This window comes from Medicago sativa, chromosome 4 (assembly GCF_051527215.1).
Source record: "Medicago sativa cultivar Bolivia chromosome 4, Bolivia_mono, whole genome shotgun sequence".
Lineage (NCBI taxonomy): Eukaryota > Viridiplantae > Streptophyta > Magnoliopsida > Fabales > Fabaceae > Medicago > Medicago sativa.
The window spans coordinates 93130412-93153344 of NC_140752.1; the positions used below are offsets into that span (position 1 = coordinate 93130412).

Below are 22933 nucleotides of genomic sequence, written 5' to 3' on the forward strand. Positions count from 1 at the left end.
AAGGAAATTGAATTATATTTATTTTATAGGGGACATGTGAGAAGCTAGAGCTAAATGTGCCACATGCATCCTTCGGGCAATACTGGTTATCTCAAAATTAAACGTGACATATGCTCTGGGCCATTCGCAAATTGATGAAATTACAGTTGCTCTTTACCATAACAAACACTTATTCCTCGTAATTAAAATAATTAGGAGCGCTAAATTTTCCACTTCCATTGAAACTTGATTAGGTAACAAAAATGTCGAAAATATTCAAAGCATTTATGAGCATGTTGCAGTGTTCACATCAAGCAAAAAATTGGACAAAGATTAACCTGCTATAAGTCTTTGATGTATTTACGTTGTTGACTTAAAAAAAAACAATCAATGGTTTCTTCGTTTTACTTATTGGAGTATATCAATTAACGTAAGTTTTGAGAGACTATTTGGAAGAACTTAAGAAAACAACATATGATAAGTTTCACAAGCTTATGCAATCTTATAGATAAACGTTTATCATGATATGTGTTTGTGATATAATAAGTAGTTTATCCAAAATGCACCAAATTGTGAGATAATTTTGCTGGACTAACACGTGGTTTAATGTTTTTGGTAATTTTATCCTTTTTATGCATAAGTTAAAAATACATTGTGAATTCCATCACACCAAAAACTCTTGATTACTTGTTCAAGGTCTTAAAAGAGTTTACTCCACATATATAAATATGTAGAAAAACCTTGTATTTGTTCAAGGTCTTAAAAGAGTTTACTCCACATATATAAATTATATGTAGAAAAACCTTGTAATATCATGAATAATGTATATCTTTTTTGGTGAATAAACGGGGGTAAAACCCCTGAATATTGTATATATGTTATGCCATGGGCCTGTTGCTGCATTTATACCACAAAATTTCTCTTAATTATTCTATTATAAATTGTTTTACTGTAGTAGTTACGACTTAAGAATATCTAAGTGTGGGAAATACCCTTAATTACCAGAGATAGCAATAAAAGCGTGAAATACGGACATAGAATGAAAATTTTCTTCATTTCCATCAACTATATAAAAGTTTTCATTTACAAAGTGTATGTCATGATAAACAATTTGAGTAATTTCCTTTTATCGGCTTCAAAAAATGGACTAAATCCTACCTCAGTGTACTGGATACCTGTACTTTCACCTGACCAAAAACTTCCCACCAAGGGTACTAAATAACAGGAACACTGCCTTTTGTTTGTTGCATGGTTCCTAGGGGATTTCCTACAAAACAAATACAACATCATCCTTATGGAAACTTATTCCCGTACTCGCATAAATTCAAAAGACAAAAAGAAATGTGAGGGTATGACAACAAGAAACACATACTCTGGTTTATCTAAATGCAAAAATAATAATAATAATAATAATAATAATAACAACAACAAAAATAATAATCATTCCAACAATTATGGTTGCTTCTTGTCAAAGCTTGCACTTCAACGCATGTCGTATCATATCAGGGAGCAGCAACAAAATGTTGTAACAGTCACTACCAATCACATAGTTGGAGACATTCTTTTGATGATTTCTGAATATTTTTTTATTTAGCATTGGTCATATGTTATCCTTGACACATGTGACTAAGTATGATAATGAAACCAAAAAGACAACATAAGTAACAGATCACCTGTGTTGCTTGCAAAAGAATAAGCCTTTGGAAGAAAATTGCCTCTTGTTAAACCAACATTAGTAGCAGCAGACCTTGAAACATTGTCAAGAACAAACTGATCTGACAAGCCAACACTAGGCACACCTCCTGCTTTAAGCAAGCAAACTTCTGAGCTTTTTGCAGGAACATGGTCAGATTTTTGGGCCGAGTACAACATTGCCGAGTGGCTCTGTTTTTCAAAATGAACGAGTCAGTTTTTGGTCATTTGCATAGAACTTAGCTTTTTTCTGGTGGGAAGGAGGGGAGGGATGGCAGGTGATTCAGTTTTTTAGCATACAGAAGATTAAAAATACTCCTAAAGCCAACAACATACAGAGCATTAAATTATGTTTGTCTGATTTAAACATCTAACATTGAATAACATACAAGCTACATAACTTATGTCAAAAACATAAAATCTATAATCCAAATCACCCTTAATTAAGAAGATTGATGATTGACATACCTCCTTGTTGAGGACATTGTCCATTTGTTGAAATGAAGGGTCCCCCAGAGATGAATCTTGCAATGCAACAGTCTCTCCAAGTGATGTCTTTTGACCCGCAACATCAGTACATAATTCCTCACTCAAGTTCTCAAAGTACATGTGACGAATAGCAGCACGCAATCGGTTGGTCCTTTGTGAATAATATATCTTTGTGGCAAGAGGTGCAGGAAAATCTAAACAAACAAAAACATGCAAGTGTTAAACCAAAACCAAAAAGGGAGAGAGAATGAGAAGTCATATTAGAACTACTCAACTAAAGAATTGAAAGCAATATTAAGAAACTTGTTAAACTAAAAAAATATTTTTACTTTTATACCATTTGTCATCACGTGCTGCTGCTGCATATGGACCTGCCCAACATTTTTATGGACCGCATCTCTATGTTCTGGAACGGTCTTTTCAACCAAATCCTTCCCTAAATGGAATCAAAAAAAATAATCGGGTTATTCTTTCCCTGGCCAGTATCCAAACTCAAAAAGACATAACATAGAGTAAGCATTGCAATGGTAGAGCAGTCATTGATATCAAAATACAAAGTGTGCATTGTCAATGTGTGTCCCTACATATAAATTCAACAAAAACACAATTGCAAATAGAAAAGTGAAAAATATGAATATAATATAAGCCGGCCAAAAAGCTCAGAAAGACTAAAGTTCATTTACCAAATTTGATACATGCGAACGTAGACACATTTGATGCTAAAAATTCCTTGAATATTAATAATTAAGAGGTAACATAAAATTAAATATTTATTTTCCGAAAAAGTACAACTCTATAATATTGATTTAACCGATTCAAGTTGTTCTGCATTCATAAATTTAAGATTGGATATAAGCATGTTCCTCTTCATGCTTGCTCAAAGTTGCAAATCTCCAATGTGTCTACGCTCGCATGCTAACTTGTTTTCAAAATATACATGGCCGTGTTCTAGCATGTCTAAAACAATGAGATATGATGGAAGAAAGTTAATAACAATTATAAAACTAACTTATACGTGTATTGGAGATTTGCAACTTTGGGTAAAGATGGAGAGGAACATGTTAATATCCAATGAATGCATAACAACTTGTTTTGGTCAACTCTATTTATACAATTGTATTTCAGCGAAAAGTAAGTCTTAATTTTCATGTTAACTCGAAATTATTAATATTCAAGGATGTACGCTGACATGTTTCCAAAATACATACCCGTGTTCTAGCATGTCTAAAACAGTGAGATATGATGGGAACAAATTTGACTGTTTGTGCGGAAAATACAGCATTTATTTCTTCAAATGATAATTCATTAGCCAAAATCTAGAAAAAAGTTCATCACGGTGATACTGCAAAAACAAAAGACAGTGGCAAACAAATTGGACACTTACGAGTAATTCCATTTGTTAACTTCACAGTTTTTGTCACTCTAGACTCTGTTCCATGCCTGTCTGGTACATCAAGATGTGTACTTGCTATCCTGCATCAGACATTATACATTCAGAACAAATTTATTTGAAAGCAGAAAGAAATCGGAAAAAACAATGAATTCTAAACATAACTTCACATAGCAAACAAGATAAATATGGCAAACAAGGCAAGTCGTATTAGTTATAGTTTATCCGGCAATCAAATGACAAACAATGACTATGAGCCCAAGCCCAAATACTTTATTATTTATAAGATTCATGCTAGCTTTGCAGATAGTTTTCTATATGTATATTATTTGTATTTTTAAGGTGAAAAGAGAGAAGTGAAGGGGTATTCAACACTACTAAAGAATTAAAATTCATTTTATTCAAACTACAAGATATATGTGATGAACTAAGAAAGCATACGATTTATGACGTTTTGCTGGAGGATGTATTACTGAAGTTTGGAGAACTCTGTTTCCACCATTAATTCCAGCATCATCCAACATAGATGCCGCATCTACGAAAGTTGATTTTCAAATTGATCAGAACATCAATATTATGCATAACAGAATCTGGCACCAAGTAAGTAAAATCTTACTCCTGAAAACAATTGTGAGACACGCCCAACCATGTTACACAGAAAACGAGGCCACGTTACAGAGAAAATAGGTGAAAAAATGTATAACATACAACATGTAAACTTAACTTATCAGATTTGATACCTAGTGCCGTAAACTCGAATTGTAATATTAATTAACTCGAGCTATGCTTTACGGGGGCATGACGCATAACTAATAGTAGGGGAGAGGCTGATTTGAGTTCAGGGAAAATCATAATCAGGGCACTGCATATGTTCCTTGATTGTTGGGGAAAGAGGTCAGAGTGAAAGCCAACACAAGTTAAAGAATCCGCACGAGTGAACTTAGTCAGCCTAACACCAATATATCATACAACTTTCCCGACAATAAATTGATATTGTCTTAATTTTAAAACATTGGTTAAAAGTGAGGGTATAAGATTAACATAGACTTACTGTACAATATTAAAAAACGAGAGCTATATAAAGGGATTTTACCTTTAACCTTACTGGAAAAGGGAGCAACTCTGATTCGACTGTTCAAATGGGGTTGTGCCACAGCAGTGTCAATATTATCCACAGAGTCAGACCTTCTCGGCTCCACAACTGCGGTAGCTTGTTTGTGAGGGGTTATTAGGCACAAGAGTTTATTTTAAAGTAGCCTTCACATTAAAATGTATTGAGAAAAATTTGACATTGTTTTAACTTAAAAAAATTGGTTAAAAGTGAGGGTATAAGAGTAACCTAGAGTTATTGTACAATATGAGAAAAGGAGAACTTAAAAAAGAGATCTTACCTTTAACCTTATTGGAAGATGGAGCCACTCTGATTCGACCATTCAAATGGGATTGTGACCCAGAAGTGTCAATATTATCCAAAGACTCAGACCTTCTCTGCTCAACAACTGCAGTAGCTTGTTTGTGAGGGGTTATGAGGAACAAAAGTTTATTTGACAGTAACCTTAACATTAAAATGTATTGAGAAAAACTAAAGGAATTCCTTTAAAGAGGAAATCACATTCAAGAAATCCTAAATACAAGTTTCAAAAACTGTTATTTTTATACAATAATTTAATAGTATCTTCAAAAGTTTGCAACAGACTAATGAATTCTCATTTTAAGGATACTTGCACAAGAATTTGATAACTTTTTCCTTTGTTTCCTTGGAGGTTTCCTATTCCCTGTGTTTCCATCAAGCTTCAAGCAAGTTTGTTCAGTGAGCTTTAATGATCTACAAAGTTCTGACAAGATAGAGAAATTTAAGGCGGTAAAAATATGACGAAGATTTAATGTTAGTGCCTTCCAAAGCATAAGGAAATTGAAAGGAGACAAAGCCACGTTCAAAATGGTTGTAAGCCTCAAATCTCACACAAATAAGGACCAAAAGGTTATAAAACAAATTGGAAATAGGCCCCCAGACCTGCATGAGCAGCAAATTGGCTGTCCGTGACTGGTCTCTTGCAATTTTTGCAGCATACCTCAAAAAGGATACCAAACAATCAGTTAAATGAATTCATTCCAGAATATAAATATAATTCAAGCAGATAATGTTCGCCGATGAAAAAATCTATAATAATTAAATCATTTTTAAGTAATTATAAAAACAGAAACAGTTCAAACAAACTACTATTCGATTAGTAACTGTTGCCTTCTCATGAATATGTCATCCTTTAAATGAGCGAAGGTTCAAATAGAAGTTCCTTTGTGTTGACAAACAAAAAAAAAATAAAAAATCCATGCACATAAGCAACACTCAGCTTTACAGGTAGCAGTTACATATTAGATAAACATTTTAAAATAAAAAAATCAAGCAAAAGGTTGAACAGGCTACAGCACATAACGCCCACTAGACATCTTAAACTAGAGAAAGCAATTAAAAACTTAAACCAAGGATTACAACTAGAGAAAGCAATTAAAAACTTAAACCAAGGATTACAAATACAATAATTGTAAGCTCACACAAGATTTTGAAGAGTTCATTTACATACAAAGCCAGGGTAATAACTCAAAGTCAAACTGTACTCTAAAATCCTTAAAGGATAAGTTATGTCTCTGCTTCAACTCATACATTGCACAGGCAATCAACATCAGTTATATAATCATATTGTTCGCTGCAAATATCATATAAATTGCAGAGGGTCGTTAAAAGACTAAACTGAACTGTGCAACTTAAGGTACACTAATTCCTGGACATAAGGAAACAATTATTGGCCATCAATATACCCACCATATGCAGTAACGAAAGGATGGATCCGTCGAATTTCAGTAAATCTAAAAATATACCGATAAGCCATGTGAAATGTTGAACACATTCCCTTGGAAGCACACTAATACTAGAGAAAATGCTAACTGGTGTCTTAGGGGCACTAGTTTTAAGTTGAAAACAACACTTTTTAGACTTTTGAGAAATTCACTGCACAGCTTCCAAAGTAATACTAGTATATTTGACTCCTTAACCAAACCAGTGCCCAGTGCACTGGTTAACATGACCCTAATACTAGTCGAATAACGCAGAAAAAAATAAGTATTATTAACATTAAAAAGAAGGAAAAACTTACCAGCTGCAAGGGATCAGTCATGGGTTTCTCACCATAGATATGCATATCTGTAATATAAAATGTAAAGCAGCAGTTTAAATATCCCCAAAACATATAATGAAGACTACTGTAAAAATATGCATGAACACTGGTAACCATAAGCAGTATCAAAGGCAGTGATAGAAAGATAAAGCAGAATAGCAAAATTTTGAAAACTGCACATGCTAGTATAACCATAAGCAGTTTCACACTGGTAAAGCACTTTGTCCCCCCACCCCCACTCCTCTGAAGTGGATTGACTATTTAGTTTTATTAATTATTTAGGGTCCTTTTGCAATTGAGGTTTTTTGTTAGACATTATTTATTGTTATTTGGTATTTAAGGATCACTATTTGCAGGCCTAATTCCTAAACCACCCACCCCCATAAAAAACAAAAACAAAAATATATTATATTAATATTGAATATGCAACACTGATCACATTAATTCTGTTGTCAGCTCAAGAAAAAACTAAACCCTGAATTGAATAAAATATACTAAAAAAGAACATTAAATTAATATTGAATGAGGGCTATTCACACATTGAATTAAAAAAGTCGGATTCACCAGAGAGCAAAACGACCTTCTTCACTGAGCAAATTTGCTTCATCTGCGTCACGCAGTTGTCTATGAATATACTCAGCTGCTGACTTCTGTCTGGCAAAGTCATCTTCCAAGACCATACATGAACAAATTATATGAATCAGAAATCAAAAATTAACTTATATACATTTAATATATCAGTACACTGCTAAATAATAATAATAATAATAATAATGTGAACCATAACTTCACATAGACGAAAATCTAAGAAGTAGAATGGCGTTGGTGCTACCTGGAACAGTTTGAGAGAAACTTCCAGCGGCTAAAAGCCTTGCCATGACCTCCATTCTCCCATTTCCAGATGAACACACCATTGAGAGGGAAAAAAAAAACAGTATCTACAATTACGATGATCGTAGCAATGCACGAATCGAAAAAATGAGTAACAACGAGAAAGACGAATGCAGAATACGAAACACGAAATAGTCGTTGGCGAAATAAACAATTGAAAATCGGAAAGGATCGTAGAAAACGGAAGAACATTACCTCGGATTCGGAACGAAAGGGATTCCGCGAGAATGCGACGAGAACGCTGAAAAAGAGTGGAGAATTGCGGGAATTGGAATTGAATTGGTGAATGGTGATGATCGGAGAGCAATGCTTGTAGAGAAAAAATGTGAAGTGATTTTGATGAGGTCGTCAATGGCGAAAGAGAAAACCCTAAAAGAGAATGAAGAAAATGATGAGGATTTATTTACCTTTTTTTTTAGGGTGATATTTTTTTCTCTCTCTTCTCCGCCGGAGAAGGCAATAAATAGGAAAAGATTTTGAGGAACGAAGCGTTTTTTGCGTTGCTTATTGCTTATGGCTTATGCAGTGCCTTCTCTTCTCTGTTGCAGTGCACCACACTACTGTGTACTATCACTTACTTTTTTTACTTATTTATTTCAATTTCAATTCTTAATACTTTTTTTAACGATTTTATTTTTACTCCTACGTCACATCAACAACCATGTTTACATATCCCAAAAAAATAACATTTTTACATTTTTATATTGAAATCAAGAGTTTAGGATTGATAATTCAAACAATTTTACACAAGCAATCAATCAAAATAATTAATGTTTTTAATTTATATGATAATTTAAAATATTTTGATTAATTGTCAACCATTATCATTAAACTCTAAGATTAATATTACACCTGATGTCGTAAAACTTTTATATATGTACATTCAACTAAATCGCGCTATAATATTATTTTTATAGATTCGCTATAATATTATTTTTATAGATTTCTTCAACAACAAAAAAATCATAGTTTGATTTTCAAATAGTTTTATATATCTCTACGTAATATCATTTGATTGAATGTTAAAAGTAAAAAGTTTTACGGTGTCAATACATATAAATTAAATTCTTTTATATTTTTACATTTTTATATATACTAGTGTAGTGACCCGGCGTTGCCCGGAATAGTCATAGAAAATATTAAATAAGGTTATGTTCATGGACACATACATGAAAAAAATTGAAATGATTTAAATTTAGAAATAAAAAATATTAAAGAACATAAAATAAGCTATCTAATCTTGGAATACAAAAGTTGTAATTAATAAGTGTAGTGCAAAAATAAAATATAATAATGTGATAATTGAAAGGAATAGTACTTTGTCGATAAAATTAAATCCCAACTAATGTATGAAAGACAAATGCTACATATCTTGCTATATTAAGTTTTCAAATACTTATTTGTATACAACATTAATTGTTGTATTCGGAAGAAGATCAACACTATTTTCAATAAGTATCCTTATCCCTTGCTTACTTTTAACTCTTGAAAGAGCAACATACAGTTGACCATGACTAAAGACTGGTCTTGGAAGATACAACCCAACAATTGAAAGTGTCTGTCCTTGAGATTTGTTAATGGTCATACCAGAACAAATGGATACTGGAAATTGTCTTCTTTTAAACTTGAATGGTAGATTAAGGTTATCTGTAATTCTAGGAATGAGAACAATGTCTCCGATAGATTGATATTTTGTAACTTTGTCACTCCACACAGTACATTGAATCTTACTCCTCTTGAATATTAGAAAGAGCAAAAGTCAACAAAAATTGTGAATAATAAAACAATAATAAAACAAAACAAATAAAAACCGGTAAAGATTAATGATAATATAAAAAATAACTTTAAATAATGTAAAATCATGTTAATTAGTTTGTAAAAGTTAATAAGGAAAAAGAACTGATGCATACTTTTTCATCCATGAAAACCATATCGATTAAATCAACCTAGTCTCTATCTTTAAAGTTTGGCATTCTCCACATTCTAATGATCATAATCCTGAATCTCCATACTCTGTACTTATTATTGATTGTTTTGCTATCAATGAGATCAAAATTTTGCAGCCATAATTTCTGAAAAAGAAAATTAGAAACCAAACTGATCAAATTTATTGGTTAAATAGGAATCAAATTTGAATGAAGGTATTGCAAGTGTGCGTAAACATGATTAGAAATTTTTAAAATGCTGTTTAAAAATTCGTCTACAAAAATCAAAAAATAAAAATAACAAAAAGATGAAAACATGTTATATTAAAAAGCAGGATCAAAAAGTGGTTGATATATGTATATAATAATTATTTAGAAATAAGGACCTAGAATAATAGTATAGGTGTTATCATAAAATGATAGTATAGGTGATTAATAATATTAAAACGCTACTGGTAAAATAATAATATTTTAGGACTGGAAATATTATTATTAAAATCAAAACGCTACTGATTAATAATATTGAAACGAAAAGGACCTGAAAAAATAGTATATGTGATAATAGTATAGGTGATTAATAATATTAAAACGCTACTGTTGAATCGAAAAGAGAAAAAAATAGTATAGGTGTTAGTTCAAGGACGTGAAACAGAAACAATAGTATAGGTGTTAGTTCAAGCACCTGAAACTCGTAGGTGTTTGTAATGGATGCCAACAAAAATAATTCAAGGACCTGGAAAAAAAACAATCAGTAAACTCAATCGTAGGTGTTAGTTCCCTCTTATATTATATATAAAAATAAAAATCTAAGCATAAGTAAAAGTAAAAGAAACAATAGTATAGGTGTTTGTCAAACCTGAAGAAAGAAAAAGCTTAGATCAAAAGAAGGTTTGAGTTTCAGTTTCTGCTCAAAATATGTGATTACGTGATTAAAAAATTCTCCTTTATTTATAGTTAAAAAAAACCGAAGCCTTTTTCTCCTAAATGAAAAAAACTAATTGAATAATATGGTGCTAAAGGAGATAGTAACTAATTGAAACTTCTTTTCCTAAAAAAAGAAAGAAATATTTAATGGATAGTATTGAAAGTATTGTATATAGTTTGTTGAGACATTTTGGCTACATAAAATATTAGGAATTAAATATAAAATTAAATAAAAATATTTCAGCCTGAAATATTATTATTAAAATCAAAACGCTATTGATTAATAATATTAAAACGAAAAGGGTCTGAAAAAAATAGTATAGGTGATTAATAATATTAAAACGCTGCCGTTGAAACGAAAAGGAAAAAAATAGTATAGGTGTTAGTTCAAGGACTTGAAACAGAAACAATAGTATAGATGTTAGTTCAAGGACCTGAAACTCGTAGGTGTTTGTAATGGATGCCAGGAACAATAGTTCAAGGACCTGAAAGAAAAAAAAACAATCGGTAAACTCACTCGTAGGTGTTAGTTCCCTCTCCTATTATATATAAAAATAAAAATCTAAGCATAAGTAAAAGAAACAATAGTATAAGTGTTCGTCAAACCTAAAGAAAGAAAAAGCTTAGATCAAAAGAAGGTTTGAGTTTCAGTTTCTGCTCAAAATATGTGTTTACGTGATTAAAAAATTCTCTTTTATTTATAGTTAAAAAAAAACAAATCGAAGCCTTTTTTTCCTCAATGAAAAAAACTAATTGAAACTTCTTTTCCTAAAAAAAAGAAAGAAAAAAATAAAGGAAGATTTAATGGATAGTATTGAAAGTATTATATATAGTTTGTTGAGATATTTTGGCTACACAAAATATTAGGAATTAAATATAAAATTAAATAAAATATTTAGTGGATACGATCAAAAGTTTGCTGAGATTTTTATGTCAAATAAAAAATAGAAAAAAATATAAAAATATTGAGAATAAACGTGGAAGAGACACGTGGCATAAAAAACTTTACTTTATATATATACTATTGATTGATTGATTGATGTGTAGTTTGTTGAGATAAAAAATACTTAGTGCATAAGATCAAAAGTTTGTTGAGATATTTATGTTAAATAAAAATAGAAAAAAAAATAAAAATATTGAGAATGAATGTGGAAGTGACATGTGGCATAAAAAACCTTACTTTATATAAATACTATTGATTGATTGATTGATGTGTAGTTTGTTGAGATAAAAAATACTGAGTGCATAAGATCAAAAGTTTGTTGAGATATTTATGTTAAATAAAATAGAAAAAATAATAAAAAAATTGAGAATGAATGTGGAAGTGACATGTGGCATAAAAAACCTTACTTTATATATATACTATTGATTGATTGATTGATGGATTGATGTGTAGTTTGTTGAGATAAAAAATACTGAATGCATAAGATAAAAAGTTTGTTGAGATATTTATGTTAAATAAAATAGAAAAAATAATAAAAATATTGAGAATGAATGTGGAAGTAACATGTGGCATAAAAAACCTTACTTTATATATATACTATTGATTGATTGATGTGTAGTTTGTTGAGATATTTATGTTAAATAAAATAGAAAAAATAATAAAAATATTGAGAATGAATGTGGAAGTGACATGTGGCATAAAAAACCTTACTTTATATATATACTATTGATTGATTGATGTGTAGTTTGTTGAGATATTTATGTTAAATAAAATAGAAAAAATAATAAAAATATTGAGAATGAATGTGGAAGTGACATGTGGCATAAAAAACCTTACTTTATATATATTATTGATTGATTGATTGATTGATTGATGTGTATTTTGTTGAGATAAAAAACACTGAGTGCATAAGATCAAAAGTTTGTTGAAATATTTATGTTAAATAAAATAGAAAAAATAATAAAAATATTGAGAATGAATGTGGAAGTGACATGTGGCATAAAAAACCTTACTTTATATATATACTATTGATTGATTGATTGATGTGTAGTTTGTTGAGATATTTATGTTAAATAAAATAGAAAAAATAATAAAAATATCGAGAATGAATGTGGAAGTGACATGTGGCATAAAAAACCTTACTTTTTATATATATACTATTGATTGATTGATGTGTAGTTTGTTGAGATATTTATGTTAAATAAAATAGAAAAAATAATAAAAATATTGAGAATGAATGTGGAAGTGACATGTGGCATAAAAAACCTTACTTTATATATATACTATTGATTGATTGATGTGTAGTTTGTTGAGATATTTATGTTAAATAAAATAGAAAAAATAATAAAAATATTGAGAATGAATGTGGAAGTGACATGTGGCATAAAAAACCTTACTTTATATATATACTATTGATTGATTGATGTGTAGTTTGTTGAGATATCTATGTTAAATAAAATAGAAAAAATAATAAAAATATTGAGAATGAATGTGGAAGTGACATGTGGCATAAAAAACCTTACTTTATATATATACTATTGATTGATTGATGTGTAGTTTGTTGAGATAAAAAATACTGAGTGCATAAGATCAAAAGTTTGTTGAGATATTTATGTTAAATAAAATAGAAAAAATAATAAAAATATTGAGATTGAATGTGGAAGTGACATGTGGCATAAAAAACCTTACTTTATATATATACTATTGATTGATTGATGTATAGTTTGTTGAGATATTATGTTAAATAAAATAGAAAAAATAATAAAAATATTGAGAATGAATGTGGAAGTGACATGTGGCATAAAAAACCTTACTTTATATATATTATTGATTGATTGATTGATTGATTGATGTGTATTTTGTTGAGATAAAAAACACTGAGTGCATAAGATCAAAAGTTTGTTGAAATATTTTTTTTTTTTTTTTGGTACAAAGTTTGTTGAAATATTTATGTTAAATAAAATAGAAAAAATAATAAAAATATTGAGAATGAATGTGGAAGTGACATGTGGCATAAAAAACCTTACTTTATATATATACTATTGATTGATTGATGTGTAGTTTGTTGAGATATTTATGTTAAATAAAATAGAAAAAATAATAAAAATATCGAGAATGAATGTGGAAGTGACATGTGGCATAAAAAACCTTACTTTATATATATACTATTGATTTCCTTGTTCAAGCGTTGTGCCCCATAAAAAGGTATTTAAACCCGAGACTATTTCTATGGATCAAAGCATCATCTTCTAAATTACTATTTACACCAATTGTTCCATTCAAGTAATGTGTAAATCAAGTTTAACTAATTAGTTGTTAATTTAATTGATGAGAAAAATTTAAAGATCAGTTTTTATGCTCGTTAATTAGGTGTCTATGAGTTCATTCTAGTTCAATGGGTAAAAATATCAAAATTGTTGGGTCAGACACCGTGACAAATACGTTTTTTAGTGGATAGTCATTTTGTCTATTTACAACGAATGTTCAATTCAAGTAATATGTAAAACAAGTTTAACTAATTAATTGTTAATTTAATTGACGAGACAAATTTAAAGATCAGTTCTTATGCTCGTTAATTAGGTATCCATGAGATCTAATTCAATCAGTAAAAATATCTAAATTGTTTGGTCTGACACGGTGACAAATATGTCTTTTTAATGGATATTGTCATTTTATCTATTTAGTAGAAAGAAGAAAAAAAAAAGAGAAAAAAAAAACTAGGTTTAGAGCCATGCATTTTGGAATGTTGTATCGCTCTCCTGTATATGTGTCTTTTTAAGTCAGTAAAATATATCGATCGTTGTTCCAACATTGACTAATTCTATTAGAAAATTTGGTAGGTGTAGAGGACAAACTCCTCACTTTATTTAAATAAGATTAGATTAGATTAGATAGATTAGATTTCCTTCATGCATGAGAGTGGATCTGTCAATTTTGATTACATTTCACTAGTTCATCTTTGTTGTTTTAACGACCAGTTTACAATCCACCGGTTTACAGGTTAATCTTTGTTGCTTTATTTATTAGTTTACAATTAACTAGTTTACCCCCTCATTCAAAAGTAATTCATCAGATACAAGGCCAATGCAAATAGCTAAGTATGACGAAACACTAGTTTGAGAGCATGACAAAAAATCACAAACAGAGACAAACAAAATAAACCACATTTTGACTTCAACTTGACATCATATGCACCGTCTAGAACTTGACAATGTATTGCATAGAAGCGAGAATGTACTACATCATATGCATCGCCTTAAAATCCTTACCCCTGTGTATAAATTAAAAGCAAATTCATTTTACAACAAGAATCCCCGTGCATCCAAAATTCAAATAATTGAACCACACACAATCAGTACCTGTAATAAACGCGAGACATCCGTTTCTTCAGCATCTGCTTGTTCATGTAAAACTCGGTTATTGATTATTATTATTAGTAAACAAGTCTATAAGATGAGAGACAACAGCCATACCTCACAAATTTGATTTTTTCGTTCATCATTCTCATTTAATCCCCTATTGCATCTATCAATTCCCAGATCAATATAAACCTTCAAGTCCTTGACATATCTCTTCTCCTCATCACTGAAGGAAATATCATTCTCTATGAACTTTAGAGCCTGCATTATGGTTTCAGTTTAAGATACATGATACAACTTGCCACACAAACAAGGTAATGTTGTATATTATCAAATGATAGAGAGGCTCCACAATGGAGGAATAACAAAATCAAAGAGGTAAATCAAAGTCAAAGACTCCTAAACAAAGCACCATGCTCCTAACCAACTCTAACAATATTTGCCCAGTGCTTGGCTCACCATGGACCATAGGCCCAAGTGTAGTGTCCTAACGGTTAGTTTCACTACAAAAATGCAAAATGAGGAAAAATCACATCAGACCCATGAAATAAATCGATTAAAAAACAATGCACTAAATCATATAATAACATGAATGAATGGATGATGATTTACCTTTGACAACATCTCCCTTATTTGGACGCTCATATCCTTCTCCTTCCTTGAGGACAGTCTTAGAAAAAGGTACTTTCATCTTCAAAGAAAGTAACTCGAGAGTAATCTGCAATGTTGCATTAGGCGGAACTGAAACATGATAACCGCGGCTGAAGGTATAATCACGCTTGCCCTCTTCACCAAATCCATAATGGGGCTTGACAGTAAAAACGGCTTTCTCTCCCTTCTTCATGGTCTTAACAGTCTTTGAGAATGCAGGACAAAAATGACCATCCTTGAATTTGAACCAGATTCCAAAAAAGTCAGATTTTTTTACAAGCCTTCCAAAGTCAAGAAGACATGCTTCGTACGTAACTGCAACAATATTAGTTAATTATTAGTTCACACACACACACACACACACATGGAATGAGTAAAAAAAGAAATGAAAAAAATAATATGTTAGAAATATGAATATGTGTGATGTGTACCACAAACTCGATCAAGATCCTGAGGGTATTCACAACCCTCCCCTTCCTCGAGTACGCACTTTAACAAACCTCCATCCTTACATATATCCTCTTCCACAACTTCATATTTCCCTACAATGCAATCTGCAATGCATGCAAGGCCAAGGTAGCTTTGTCAAACAAACTAACAAAATATGAAGCACGGACACCAGACAACTACAGACACACCGACAACCAGACAATTTGAAAAATGCATTGACTTCCAAGAGAATGATCGAGGGCAGCGTGTTTGATCGTATCCTCCATTTATGAAATCAATCGAGAGAGATATTCTGGAAATATAGTTTGTTTCAATTTCAATTTAAAAATTGGAAGGTTTTGTTTCAAGAACAAGAAAGAAAAGGGGGAGCTGGTTAACCCTTTGGGCTGGGCTGGGCTGGCATTTCAGAAAAATGCGGAGATGATTGATCAACGAATGCTTCCAGAATTGTGCAGTCTCCACACTTTTTTTTTGAGAAATAAGTCTCAACTGGAAACTTTTACAAATCAATGAATGCATTTGAAATCAAAGGTGCTCATAAATTATTTCAATTCAAATATCACCATCTTATTATTTCAATTCAAATCACACCATCTTTGCTATTGAATTTGAATTTTAGTTGATTCAGACCGACCAAATTTTGAGAAAGAGTATACCATTTCATTAGTCCTTAAGGTTCTTTAAAGTATTCCTTGAAATTAAGGTCTTTTAAAAAGACCTCGCATTAAATCAAATTTTACTCATTAAAAAAAAAAATTGGTATTCATTCCAAAGATCAACTAATCCAATATTCTAATTCCATCGTCCCGTTGTGGGAACCTCGTTTAAAGAATTTATCTTTGTCATCCAAAAATATTCAAAATCATCCTCCACTACATTTTTTTGAGTTTTCCCAAAAAAGTCTTTCTTCCACTTCCGTTTTTTTCTTTCAAAGCATTCATCTCCCATCCTCTATTAAACTCCCAAACAAATCTTAATTGTTGTCTCACTCTCCTCTTTGATTACACATGATTATAAATATAAATATTTTTTTTGATAACAGTGTTAGAGCTACGAAATATCCATCATTACTCAGCAATGTGTAATCTTTATTGAAAGATTTGTTTAAATACAAGGTAAAATCCCCTCTCGCAACAAGATTTTTTTTCATACACTAGCGTGGATCTGTCAATTTTTACTCAACATGATATTTGGTATGATGTCATATGATGGAAGTCAGATTGGGCGTGGCCTAATACATGGTGATTTTAAATTGGACAGCAGAAAATATGTCGCCTAATTCTATGTGGCCTAACTGAAATATGGACCTTTCTAAAATCATAATCAATGTTTTATGTCGATCGGAAGTATACCTCTAAAATCAGTTTTAGGTCGATCGGAAGTATACTGCTAGATAAAATGCAAAAGAAGCTCTCGCTTATACTATCTATTTGGCCTGATTAACTAGGCAACTAGGCAAAGCATCCTAAAGATGCCTGGATATCGTCAATCATTTTGCATGCATTTTATTTCAAAAAATACTTATATATCATAACATTTGTCGAATATAACCATCCCAATGAACAATGAATTATCATCTATCAAAGTTATTAAGGATAGCTACGTCAGTTTAGAACATGTGATATTTTACATTTTTACACATAATTATTTTGGCCGAATGTAATATCTAATGTCATCCTGAAAAACACAAGTAGGCAAACAAACAAGAACGAAAAGCCATCATGGCCCCTTTCAATGTTGATTTTCTTCTTCAGTGTCTTCTAACAACGACTCATTGTTTGGTTCAGTTAGTTAGAGGAGAGATGACCAAAATCTCTTGAAAGCCAATTTATGCTCCACTAAAAAGTAGAATGAGTAGTGCTAACAACACTCTCTTTTCAACACTCTCTCAAACAATCACTTCATTATTGAGTCTCACACTTTGAAAATGAGTTCCAATAAGAAAGTGGGTGTTAAAGATAATGTTAAAAATAGAGTATCCCTAGCATTTCTCATAGTAGAATATAGGGTTTTGGAATATTTGTTTCATATTTAGACATGAATGTCATTTTATTTAATGTAATCTTATCTTAAATATTATAACTGGAAAATGTAATTTTACTTACACCTTCCCTCGAATAAATTTTCTCCGCTTGTCAAACCGAACACAATATTTTAAAATCACTTCCATCCCCTGAATTTACCTAAATGGACCCTTATTGATCAAACATAAAGCAAAGGGAACGTTCCTAAATTATTGTTCCTTTTGCGTATATGAATGAAAAATTCGGTATTAGCAAAATTCCATACCTAATGTTCACACGTAAATGCATTAGAGAAACTGTCTACCAATTCATGGCAAGTAAACATGAAAAGGACAAAAAGAATATTCAACGGAAAAACAACCAGAAGCACTAAACTTAACATCCTCATGTCCATCACAACAAATACTTCTCGACCACAGTTCGGCCAAACTTCTCTTGGACATCCTTTGGCGTTTCAATCTGGAACAAACAAGCAATATCAGCTAAAATGTCATAGGTAAAAATTTATTGAAATACTGGCATTACAACATCTGCAAGTTGAGTTACTAACCGCATTAAGCGCTTTGAAGACAGCCTTAACTGTATTATGAGGATTTCTGCTACCAACAACCTATGAAGACAAAAAAAAAAAAAAAAAAAATTAGAGCAAACACTAAAATTGCAGGACCATCTTCAGCTTTTTTTGGTCAGTCAGTTACCTTTGACTTGACATTCTTAAAACCAGCTAAATGTAGTATGGTTTGGACTATTCTGCCGGCCTTCATGCCAGTTGCAGTGGAAGCAGGCCAGAGATACACCTATCGAATTATACAGATGACAAGTAAAAATAATGACAAGCATAAGACATACAGGATAAACGCAGGCAGCATATCCTCGTTCCTTACTCATTTGAGACAAGTAAAACAAAATACTTAATTTTCTTTTCTTTCATAGCTGAAAGAAACTCTATGATATAAACGGGCAATTACTGGTAGAAGAAGGATACAGATTTTACTACCTTGGTCTTTTTATAAGATGTTTGTATTGCATGCGCAATTGTGTGCTCCTCGTGTCGCTCTACATAATGCAAATTCTGAAAGCACTTCTCATATGCCTGATTATATTCAAATAAACCATTATTTCAATATGATATTAAAGTTCAAAACTCTAAGACGTCAAACTGCATTAAACATGATGCACATGGGTTTATTTTAAGACAAAAACATAAACATTTGCTGAAACTTTATATTTTGGCAATGATTTTAGAAGCCAAAATTCTCAAGAATACACCAAATTTAAAACATTGGTCAAAATCAGATTTCATACTTGATGATTAAAAATTCCTGTCAATTCATTCTGAAAAAGTTATTAAATTACATAGTTGAAATGTAAATAAAACCTGCTGGTTAGAATAGATAGAAAACCAGTTAATACACCTTCTGTAACTCGAGTTATGAATAATAAAAAGATGAAAAGTGGAAATTTTTAGGATACAATTTATAATAATCAGCCAAGGAAAATAACTGATTTAGTTTCAGCTTGTTGAAACAGAAGAAAGATTGAAGAAATCTGCGTGCAATGCATAAGACATGGATAAGGTTTTGTGTAATAAATCATAATGCCAGATGTTTTCTATTATGCAATTCCAGTGAGAGAACAGGTGTCACAGTCACCAGCTCCAGATCCTCACACCAATTATGAACCAAATATCTCAATGACTAACCATAACCTATATCAATCTATCATCACATAATTGGCCAAAGAACAGTGCCCAATATAGCTGCCAATACAAATCTCAGAAAAACATGAATCAATAGGTTAATAAGCTTGCAACTATTGGAAAATGAAACAAAAATAGATCCATATCTCTTATGGTGGGTGGTGAAAATGCAAACATTTTCTATGTTGAACACATGACAATTAAAAAAAAAAATTAGTGTCAAACCAACTTAAGCATGACTTGAAGAAAGACTTAATAAGATATTGCTGGTACCTTATTGAGAGCATCTGGAGCTTTAGGGCCTTTGGCTTTTGCAAAACCAACAACACCATTATAGTTGCCACATGCTAACATAGCAGTATACTTAAAAATTTGTCCTCCCTAGATCATGAGAATTGAAACAACCTAAGAAAATATGAGAGCAAGTGGGAAAAACATAGATGGAAGGACAGATTTGTAGATTACCTTTGTGACTTTACAAGTTCGGTTCACATCTATCAATTTTACATCAAAACCCTGGAACCATATACAACAACCAAAACGATTATTTAACCAAAAAAAAAACATAAAAATGGTAAGTGGGATTTAAATAAAGCAAAAACAAGAATATGGGAGAATTTACAAACAAGTATAGACACGGGTACAATAAAAGTGCACCACATATGGAACATTAAAATTCTAACCTACAAAAATGCTTTTATTTGTGTTTGATAAAAGAAAAAGAAGAAATTTTCCAAAGGACAAGGTATTCAAATTTGTATAAACTCAATCAAAATCAATGTGATATTCAAACAAAAAACAAACTAGAAAATTCACAAAACCAGTAGCCTTTTATAATTGGGACCAAAGGAAGTATTAAGTTTGTTCCCCCAAAACCCTTCCTTTTTTTCACTTATAATTGGGACCAAAGGGAGGGTTTTGGAAAAAAGGAAGGAGCAAGTGGAAGAAATAGAGTACATTGGGAGGGGAGGGCTTTGGGGGGTTAATTTTTCTTCATAATATAAAACCCTCTTCATTTGGGGGAACTAAAAAGTTGTATTGGAGGGGGGGTTGAAGGGTTTATATGAATTCTTCAAATTTATTCTATGTTGTTATAATATTATTAATATTAAAAATATATGAATCATAAACATTAGTTTATCATTCTCTAAAAAAACACTCTTTCAAAAAAGTATGAAATTCCCTCTATTTTTCCCACCCCCAAAGCCCTTCCTTCCCCTCCCCTCCAAACTCCCAAACAAAGCCTAAGGTGAGAAAGTAAGAGTATATCCACCCTTCAATTCATTTAAAATGAACTGTGATTTTAACTTGCTAAAACTCGAGGATTGAATACCCTATTTGCTAAATGCAGATTGCAGAGAAAAGTTTATTTATATTACAAGAACCTTACTTGAAACTTGATATAAAATAAGTTGAGTATCATACATAATAACTTAAACAGCAGTGTATTCAAAAATATCAACACCGAATCAGAAAATTAGGCAAGTGTGAAACTACCTTTCGGAAAAGTGGTCTTCTTTTCTTCTCAGTTAACTCATTTCTCTCCTCTGCAAGATCTTTGATCTCTTCCTCTAGAGCCTTACCCTTCCTTCCAAATGTATACTCAAGTTCAGCTAGCTTCTCCTCAAGTCTCTTGTCAATAACATCAAGTTTGGCCAATAATATGTTGTCTTTTTCTTTCATGTCATCGAACTCTTCCTCATCGTCGTTGTCAGCAGCATCTTCATCTCCTTGAGCAGGTTTATCCTCCTTTTCAAATCCAGATTGTTCCAAGGTATCCATATTGGGCCCCCCTTGTTCTTGCTGAATGAGACCGTAATTGGCAGGGTTATCAGGATCATAAGCTTCCTTCCACTGCACCAATCTCAAAGCCCTATTAAGCTTATGCTGCAGAATAAACCTATCCTTTTGCTCAGTAACCACTTTAAGACGATTCATGAGTTCACCAATAACCCTATACTCAGTCCGAAGCTTAAAATGCTTGTCCTCAAACTTATCAATTTTTTGCATCCATTTATAAGCATCGTCAAGCGTATCCGCTTCGGTGAAATTCTGAATCATTTCTTCATGCCTCCTGAACTTCCTTTCGAAATCATCAACCTTCTTCTGATTAGCATCCAGATCTTCCTCATCATCACTGTCAGAATCAGTCGGCTCTTCGTATCGATTCAACTCCGAGGTCTCCTTAAGCTTCTCCTTTTCAAGCTTCTCGATAAGAGAACTTACACCCATGTAATCATAACCATCCTCGGTCTCGGCATCAATGTCGGCAGTGTCCAAACCAGCCCTTAATCTCTCATTCTTCTCTCTCAACCTATCCTTCTCCACCTCCTTAAGAAGTTCCATCACTATTCTGGCATCAGAAGTAGTAGAATAGAGACTCTTGCCATGAAAACGGGAACATGAAGGTAATGTAGTGGCTGCATACCCTAAAGGTGATCTTATGGAGTTCCGAAACACATTGGTTGCAATTGCAGATCTTAATATCTTCCGAAAACCGTGTCTACCATACTGAATATAACCCATTCAGATTGATGCTACTCTATTTTTCTCTGCGTCAAAACACATAAAGTTCGGTTGAAGCATTTTATCAAACAGAAAGCAAGCATTGTATAATGTGGCACAAAAACAGAAATATGAATTAACTTTATGAATGGAAGCATGCATCTCAGCAATGGAAAAAATAAAATCAAAGTTTCATTGTTAATTTATCATCCAATGAAAATGAAAAGCACTTAGTTGCACATTTCTGTGTCAACGAAACAAATGAAAGAGGAAAGAGTGAAGAAGAGAAGGCAAATCGGAAAAGTAAAAAAGAAAAAGGAACAGATGGACGAAGTTCTCACTGTTTACGGCGGACGACGACCAACTTCACATGTATTTTCCGGCTAGGTTCTCGTTTCCCGGCCAGCGTGAATCCAACTAGACTAGTTACTCTGATGGCACAAAGGGTAAAGCAGCTGCGTTTTTTGTTGAAATGAGTTTTTTTTTAAGAGTATTACTTTTCCAACCCTATGGCTTTCCTTGCGCGCCCTATTTTTTTTCCAATTTTACCCCTTGTCCGGATTCCGTAATCCGGAATTTATTGTTAGTAATTTTCAGATGTCTCCGGATTTTAAAATCCGGATATGTATTTTAGCATAACTTTTGCAATTTTAAGCTCTACAATTCGTAAAATAAAATGCGAATAAAATAAAAAACATTAATAAAAAGACACAAACATAAAAACAACTCATTTTATTAATATATGAACAATACATTACAATAATTTTCAAGCTTTTTAAGCTTATTACATAACATCCTAAATCTATTTCTAATCTCCTAAAAGTCTATTTCTAATCTCC

At 31.7% G+C, this 22933-nt stretch overlaps 2 protein-coding genes and 1 long non-coding RNA gene across 16 annotated transcripts; all 3 read right to left on the minus strand.

Moving 5' to 3' along the window:
• Window positions 1–1014: 1014 nt before the first annotated feature.
• Window positions 1015–8129, minus strand: LOC146933897 (uncharacterized). Of its 14 annotated transcripts, none has more exons than XM_085705703.1 (15): window positions 8022–8129; window positions 7810–7923; window positions 7556–7661; window positions 7304–7390; window positions 6703–6749; window positions 5565–5622; window positions 5272–5375; window positions 4942–5049; window positions 4644–4760; window positions 3992–4085; window positions 3545–3633; window positions 2498–2596; window positions 2140–2354; window positions 1653–1863; window positions 1015–1246 (listed from the first exon to the last, which is right to left on the minus strand). In XM_085705703.1, the coding sequence occupies exons 6-15, from the start codon at window positions 5618–5620 to the stop codon at window positions 1194–1196; spliced, it is 1146 nt and encodes a 381-aa protein (XP_085561829.1). In that variant the 5' UTR covers window positions 5621–5622; window positions 6703–6749; window positions 7304–7390; window positions 7556–7661; window positions 7810–7923; window positions 8022–8129; the 3' UTR covers window positions 1015–1193. The 14 variants fall into 14 exon arrangements, with proteins under 14 accessions (XP_085561829.1, XP_085561825.1, XP_085561819.1 ...); XM_085705699.1 differs by having other exon boundaries at window positions 4942–5058; XM_085705693.1 differs by having other exon boundaries at window positions 4644–4751; window positions 5272–5385.
• Window positions 8130–8703: 574 nt separating this feature from the next.
• LOC146933898 (uncharacterized) lies at window positions 8704–11131 on the minus strand. The gene is made up of 3 exons (XR_015008443.1): window positions 10898–11131; window positions 10222–10272; window positions 8704–9686 (listed from the first exon to the last, which is right to left on the minus strand). It is a non-coding gene; the product is annotated as an uncharacterized LOC146933898 (long non-coding RNA).
• Window positions 11132–18018: 6887 nt separating this feature from the next.
• On the minus strand, window positions 18019–22535 carry LOC146933899 (Ribosomal protein S5 family protein). The gene is made up of 8 exons (XM_085705704.1): window positions 22436–22535; window positions 21087–22141; window positions 20055–20105; window positions 19863–19970; window positions 18888–18983; window positions 18589–18687; window positions 18441–18500; window positions 18019–18349 (listed from the first exon to the last, which is right to left on the minus strand). The coding sequence occupies exons 2-8, from the start codon at window positions 22113–22115 to the stop codon at window positions 18284–18286; spliced, it is 1509 nt and encodes a 502-aa protein (XP_085561830.1). The 5' UTR covers window positions 22116–22141; window positions 22436–22535; the 3' UTR covers window positions 18019–18283.
• Window positions 22536–22933: the final 398 nt, after the last annotated feature.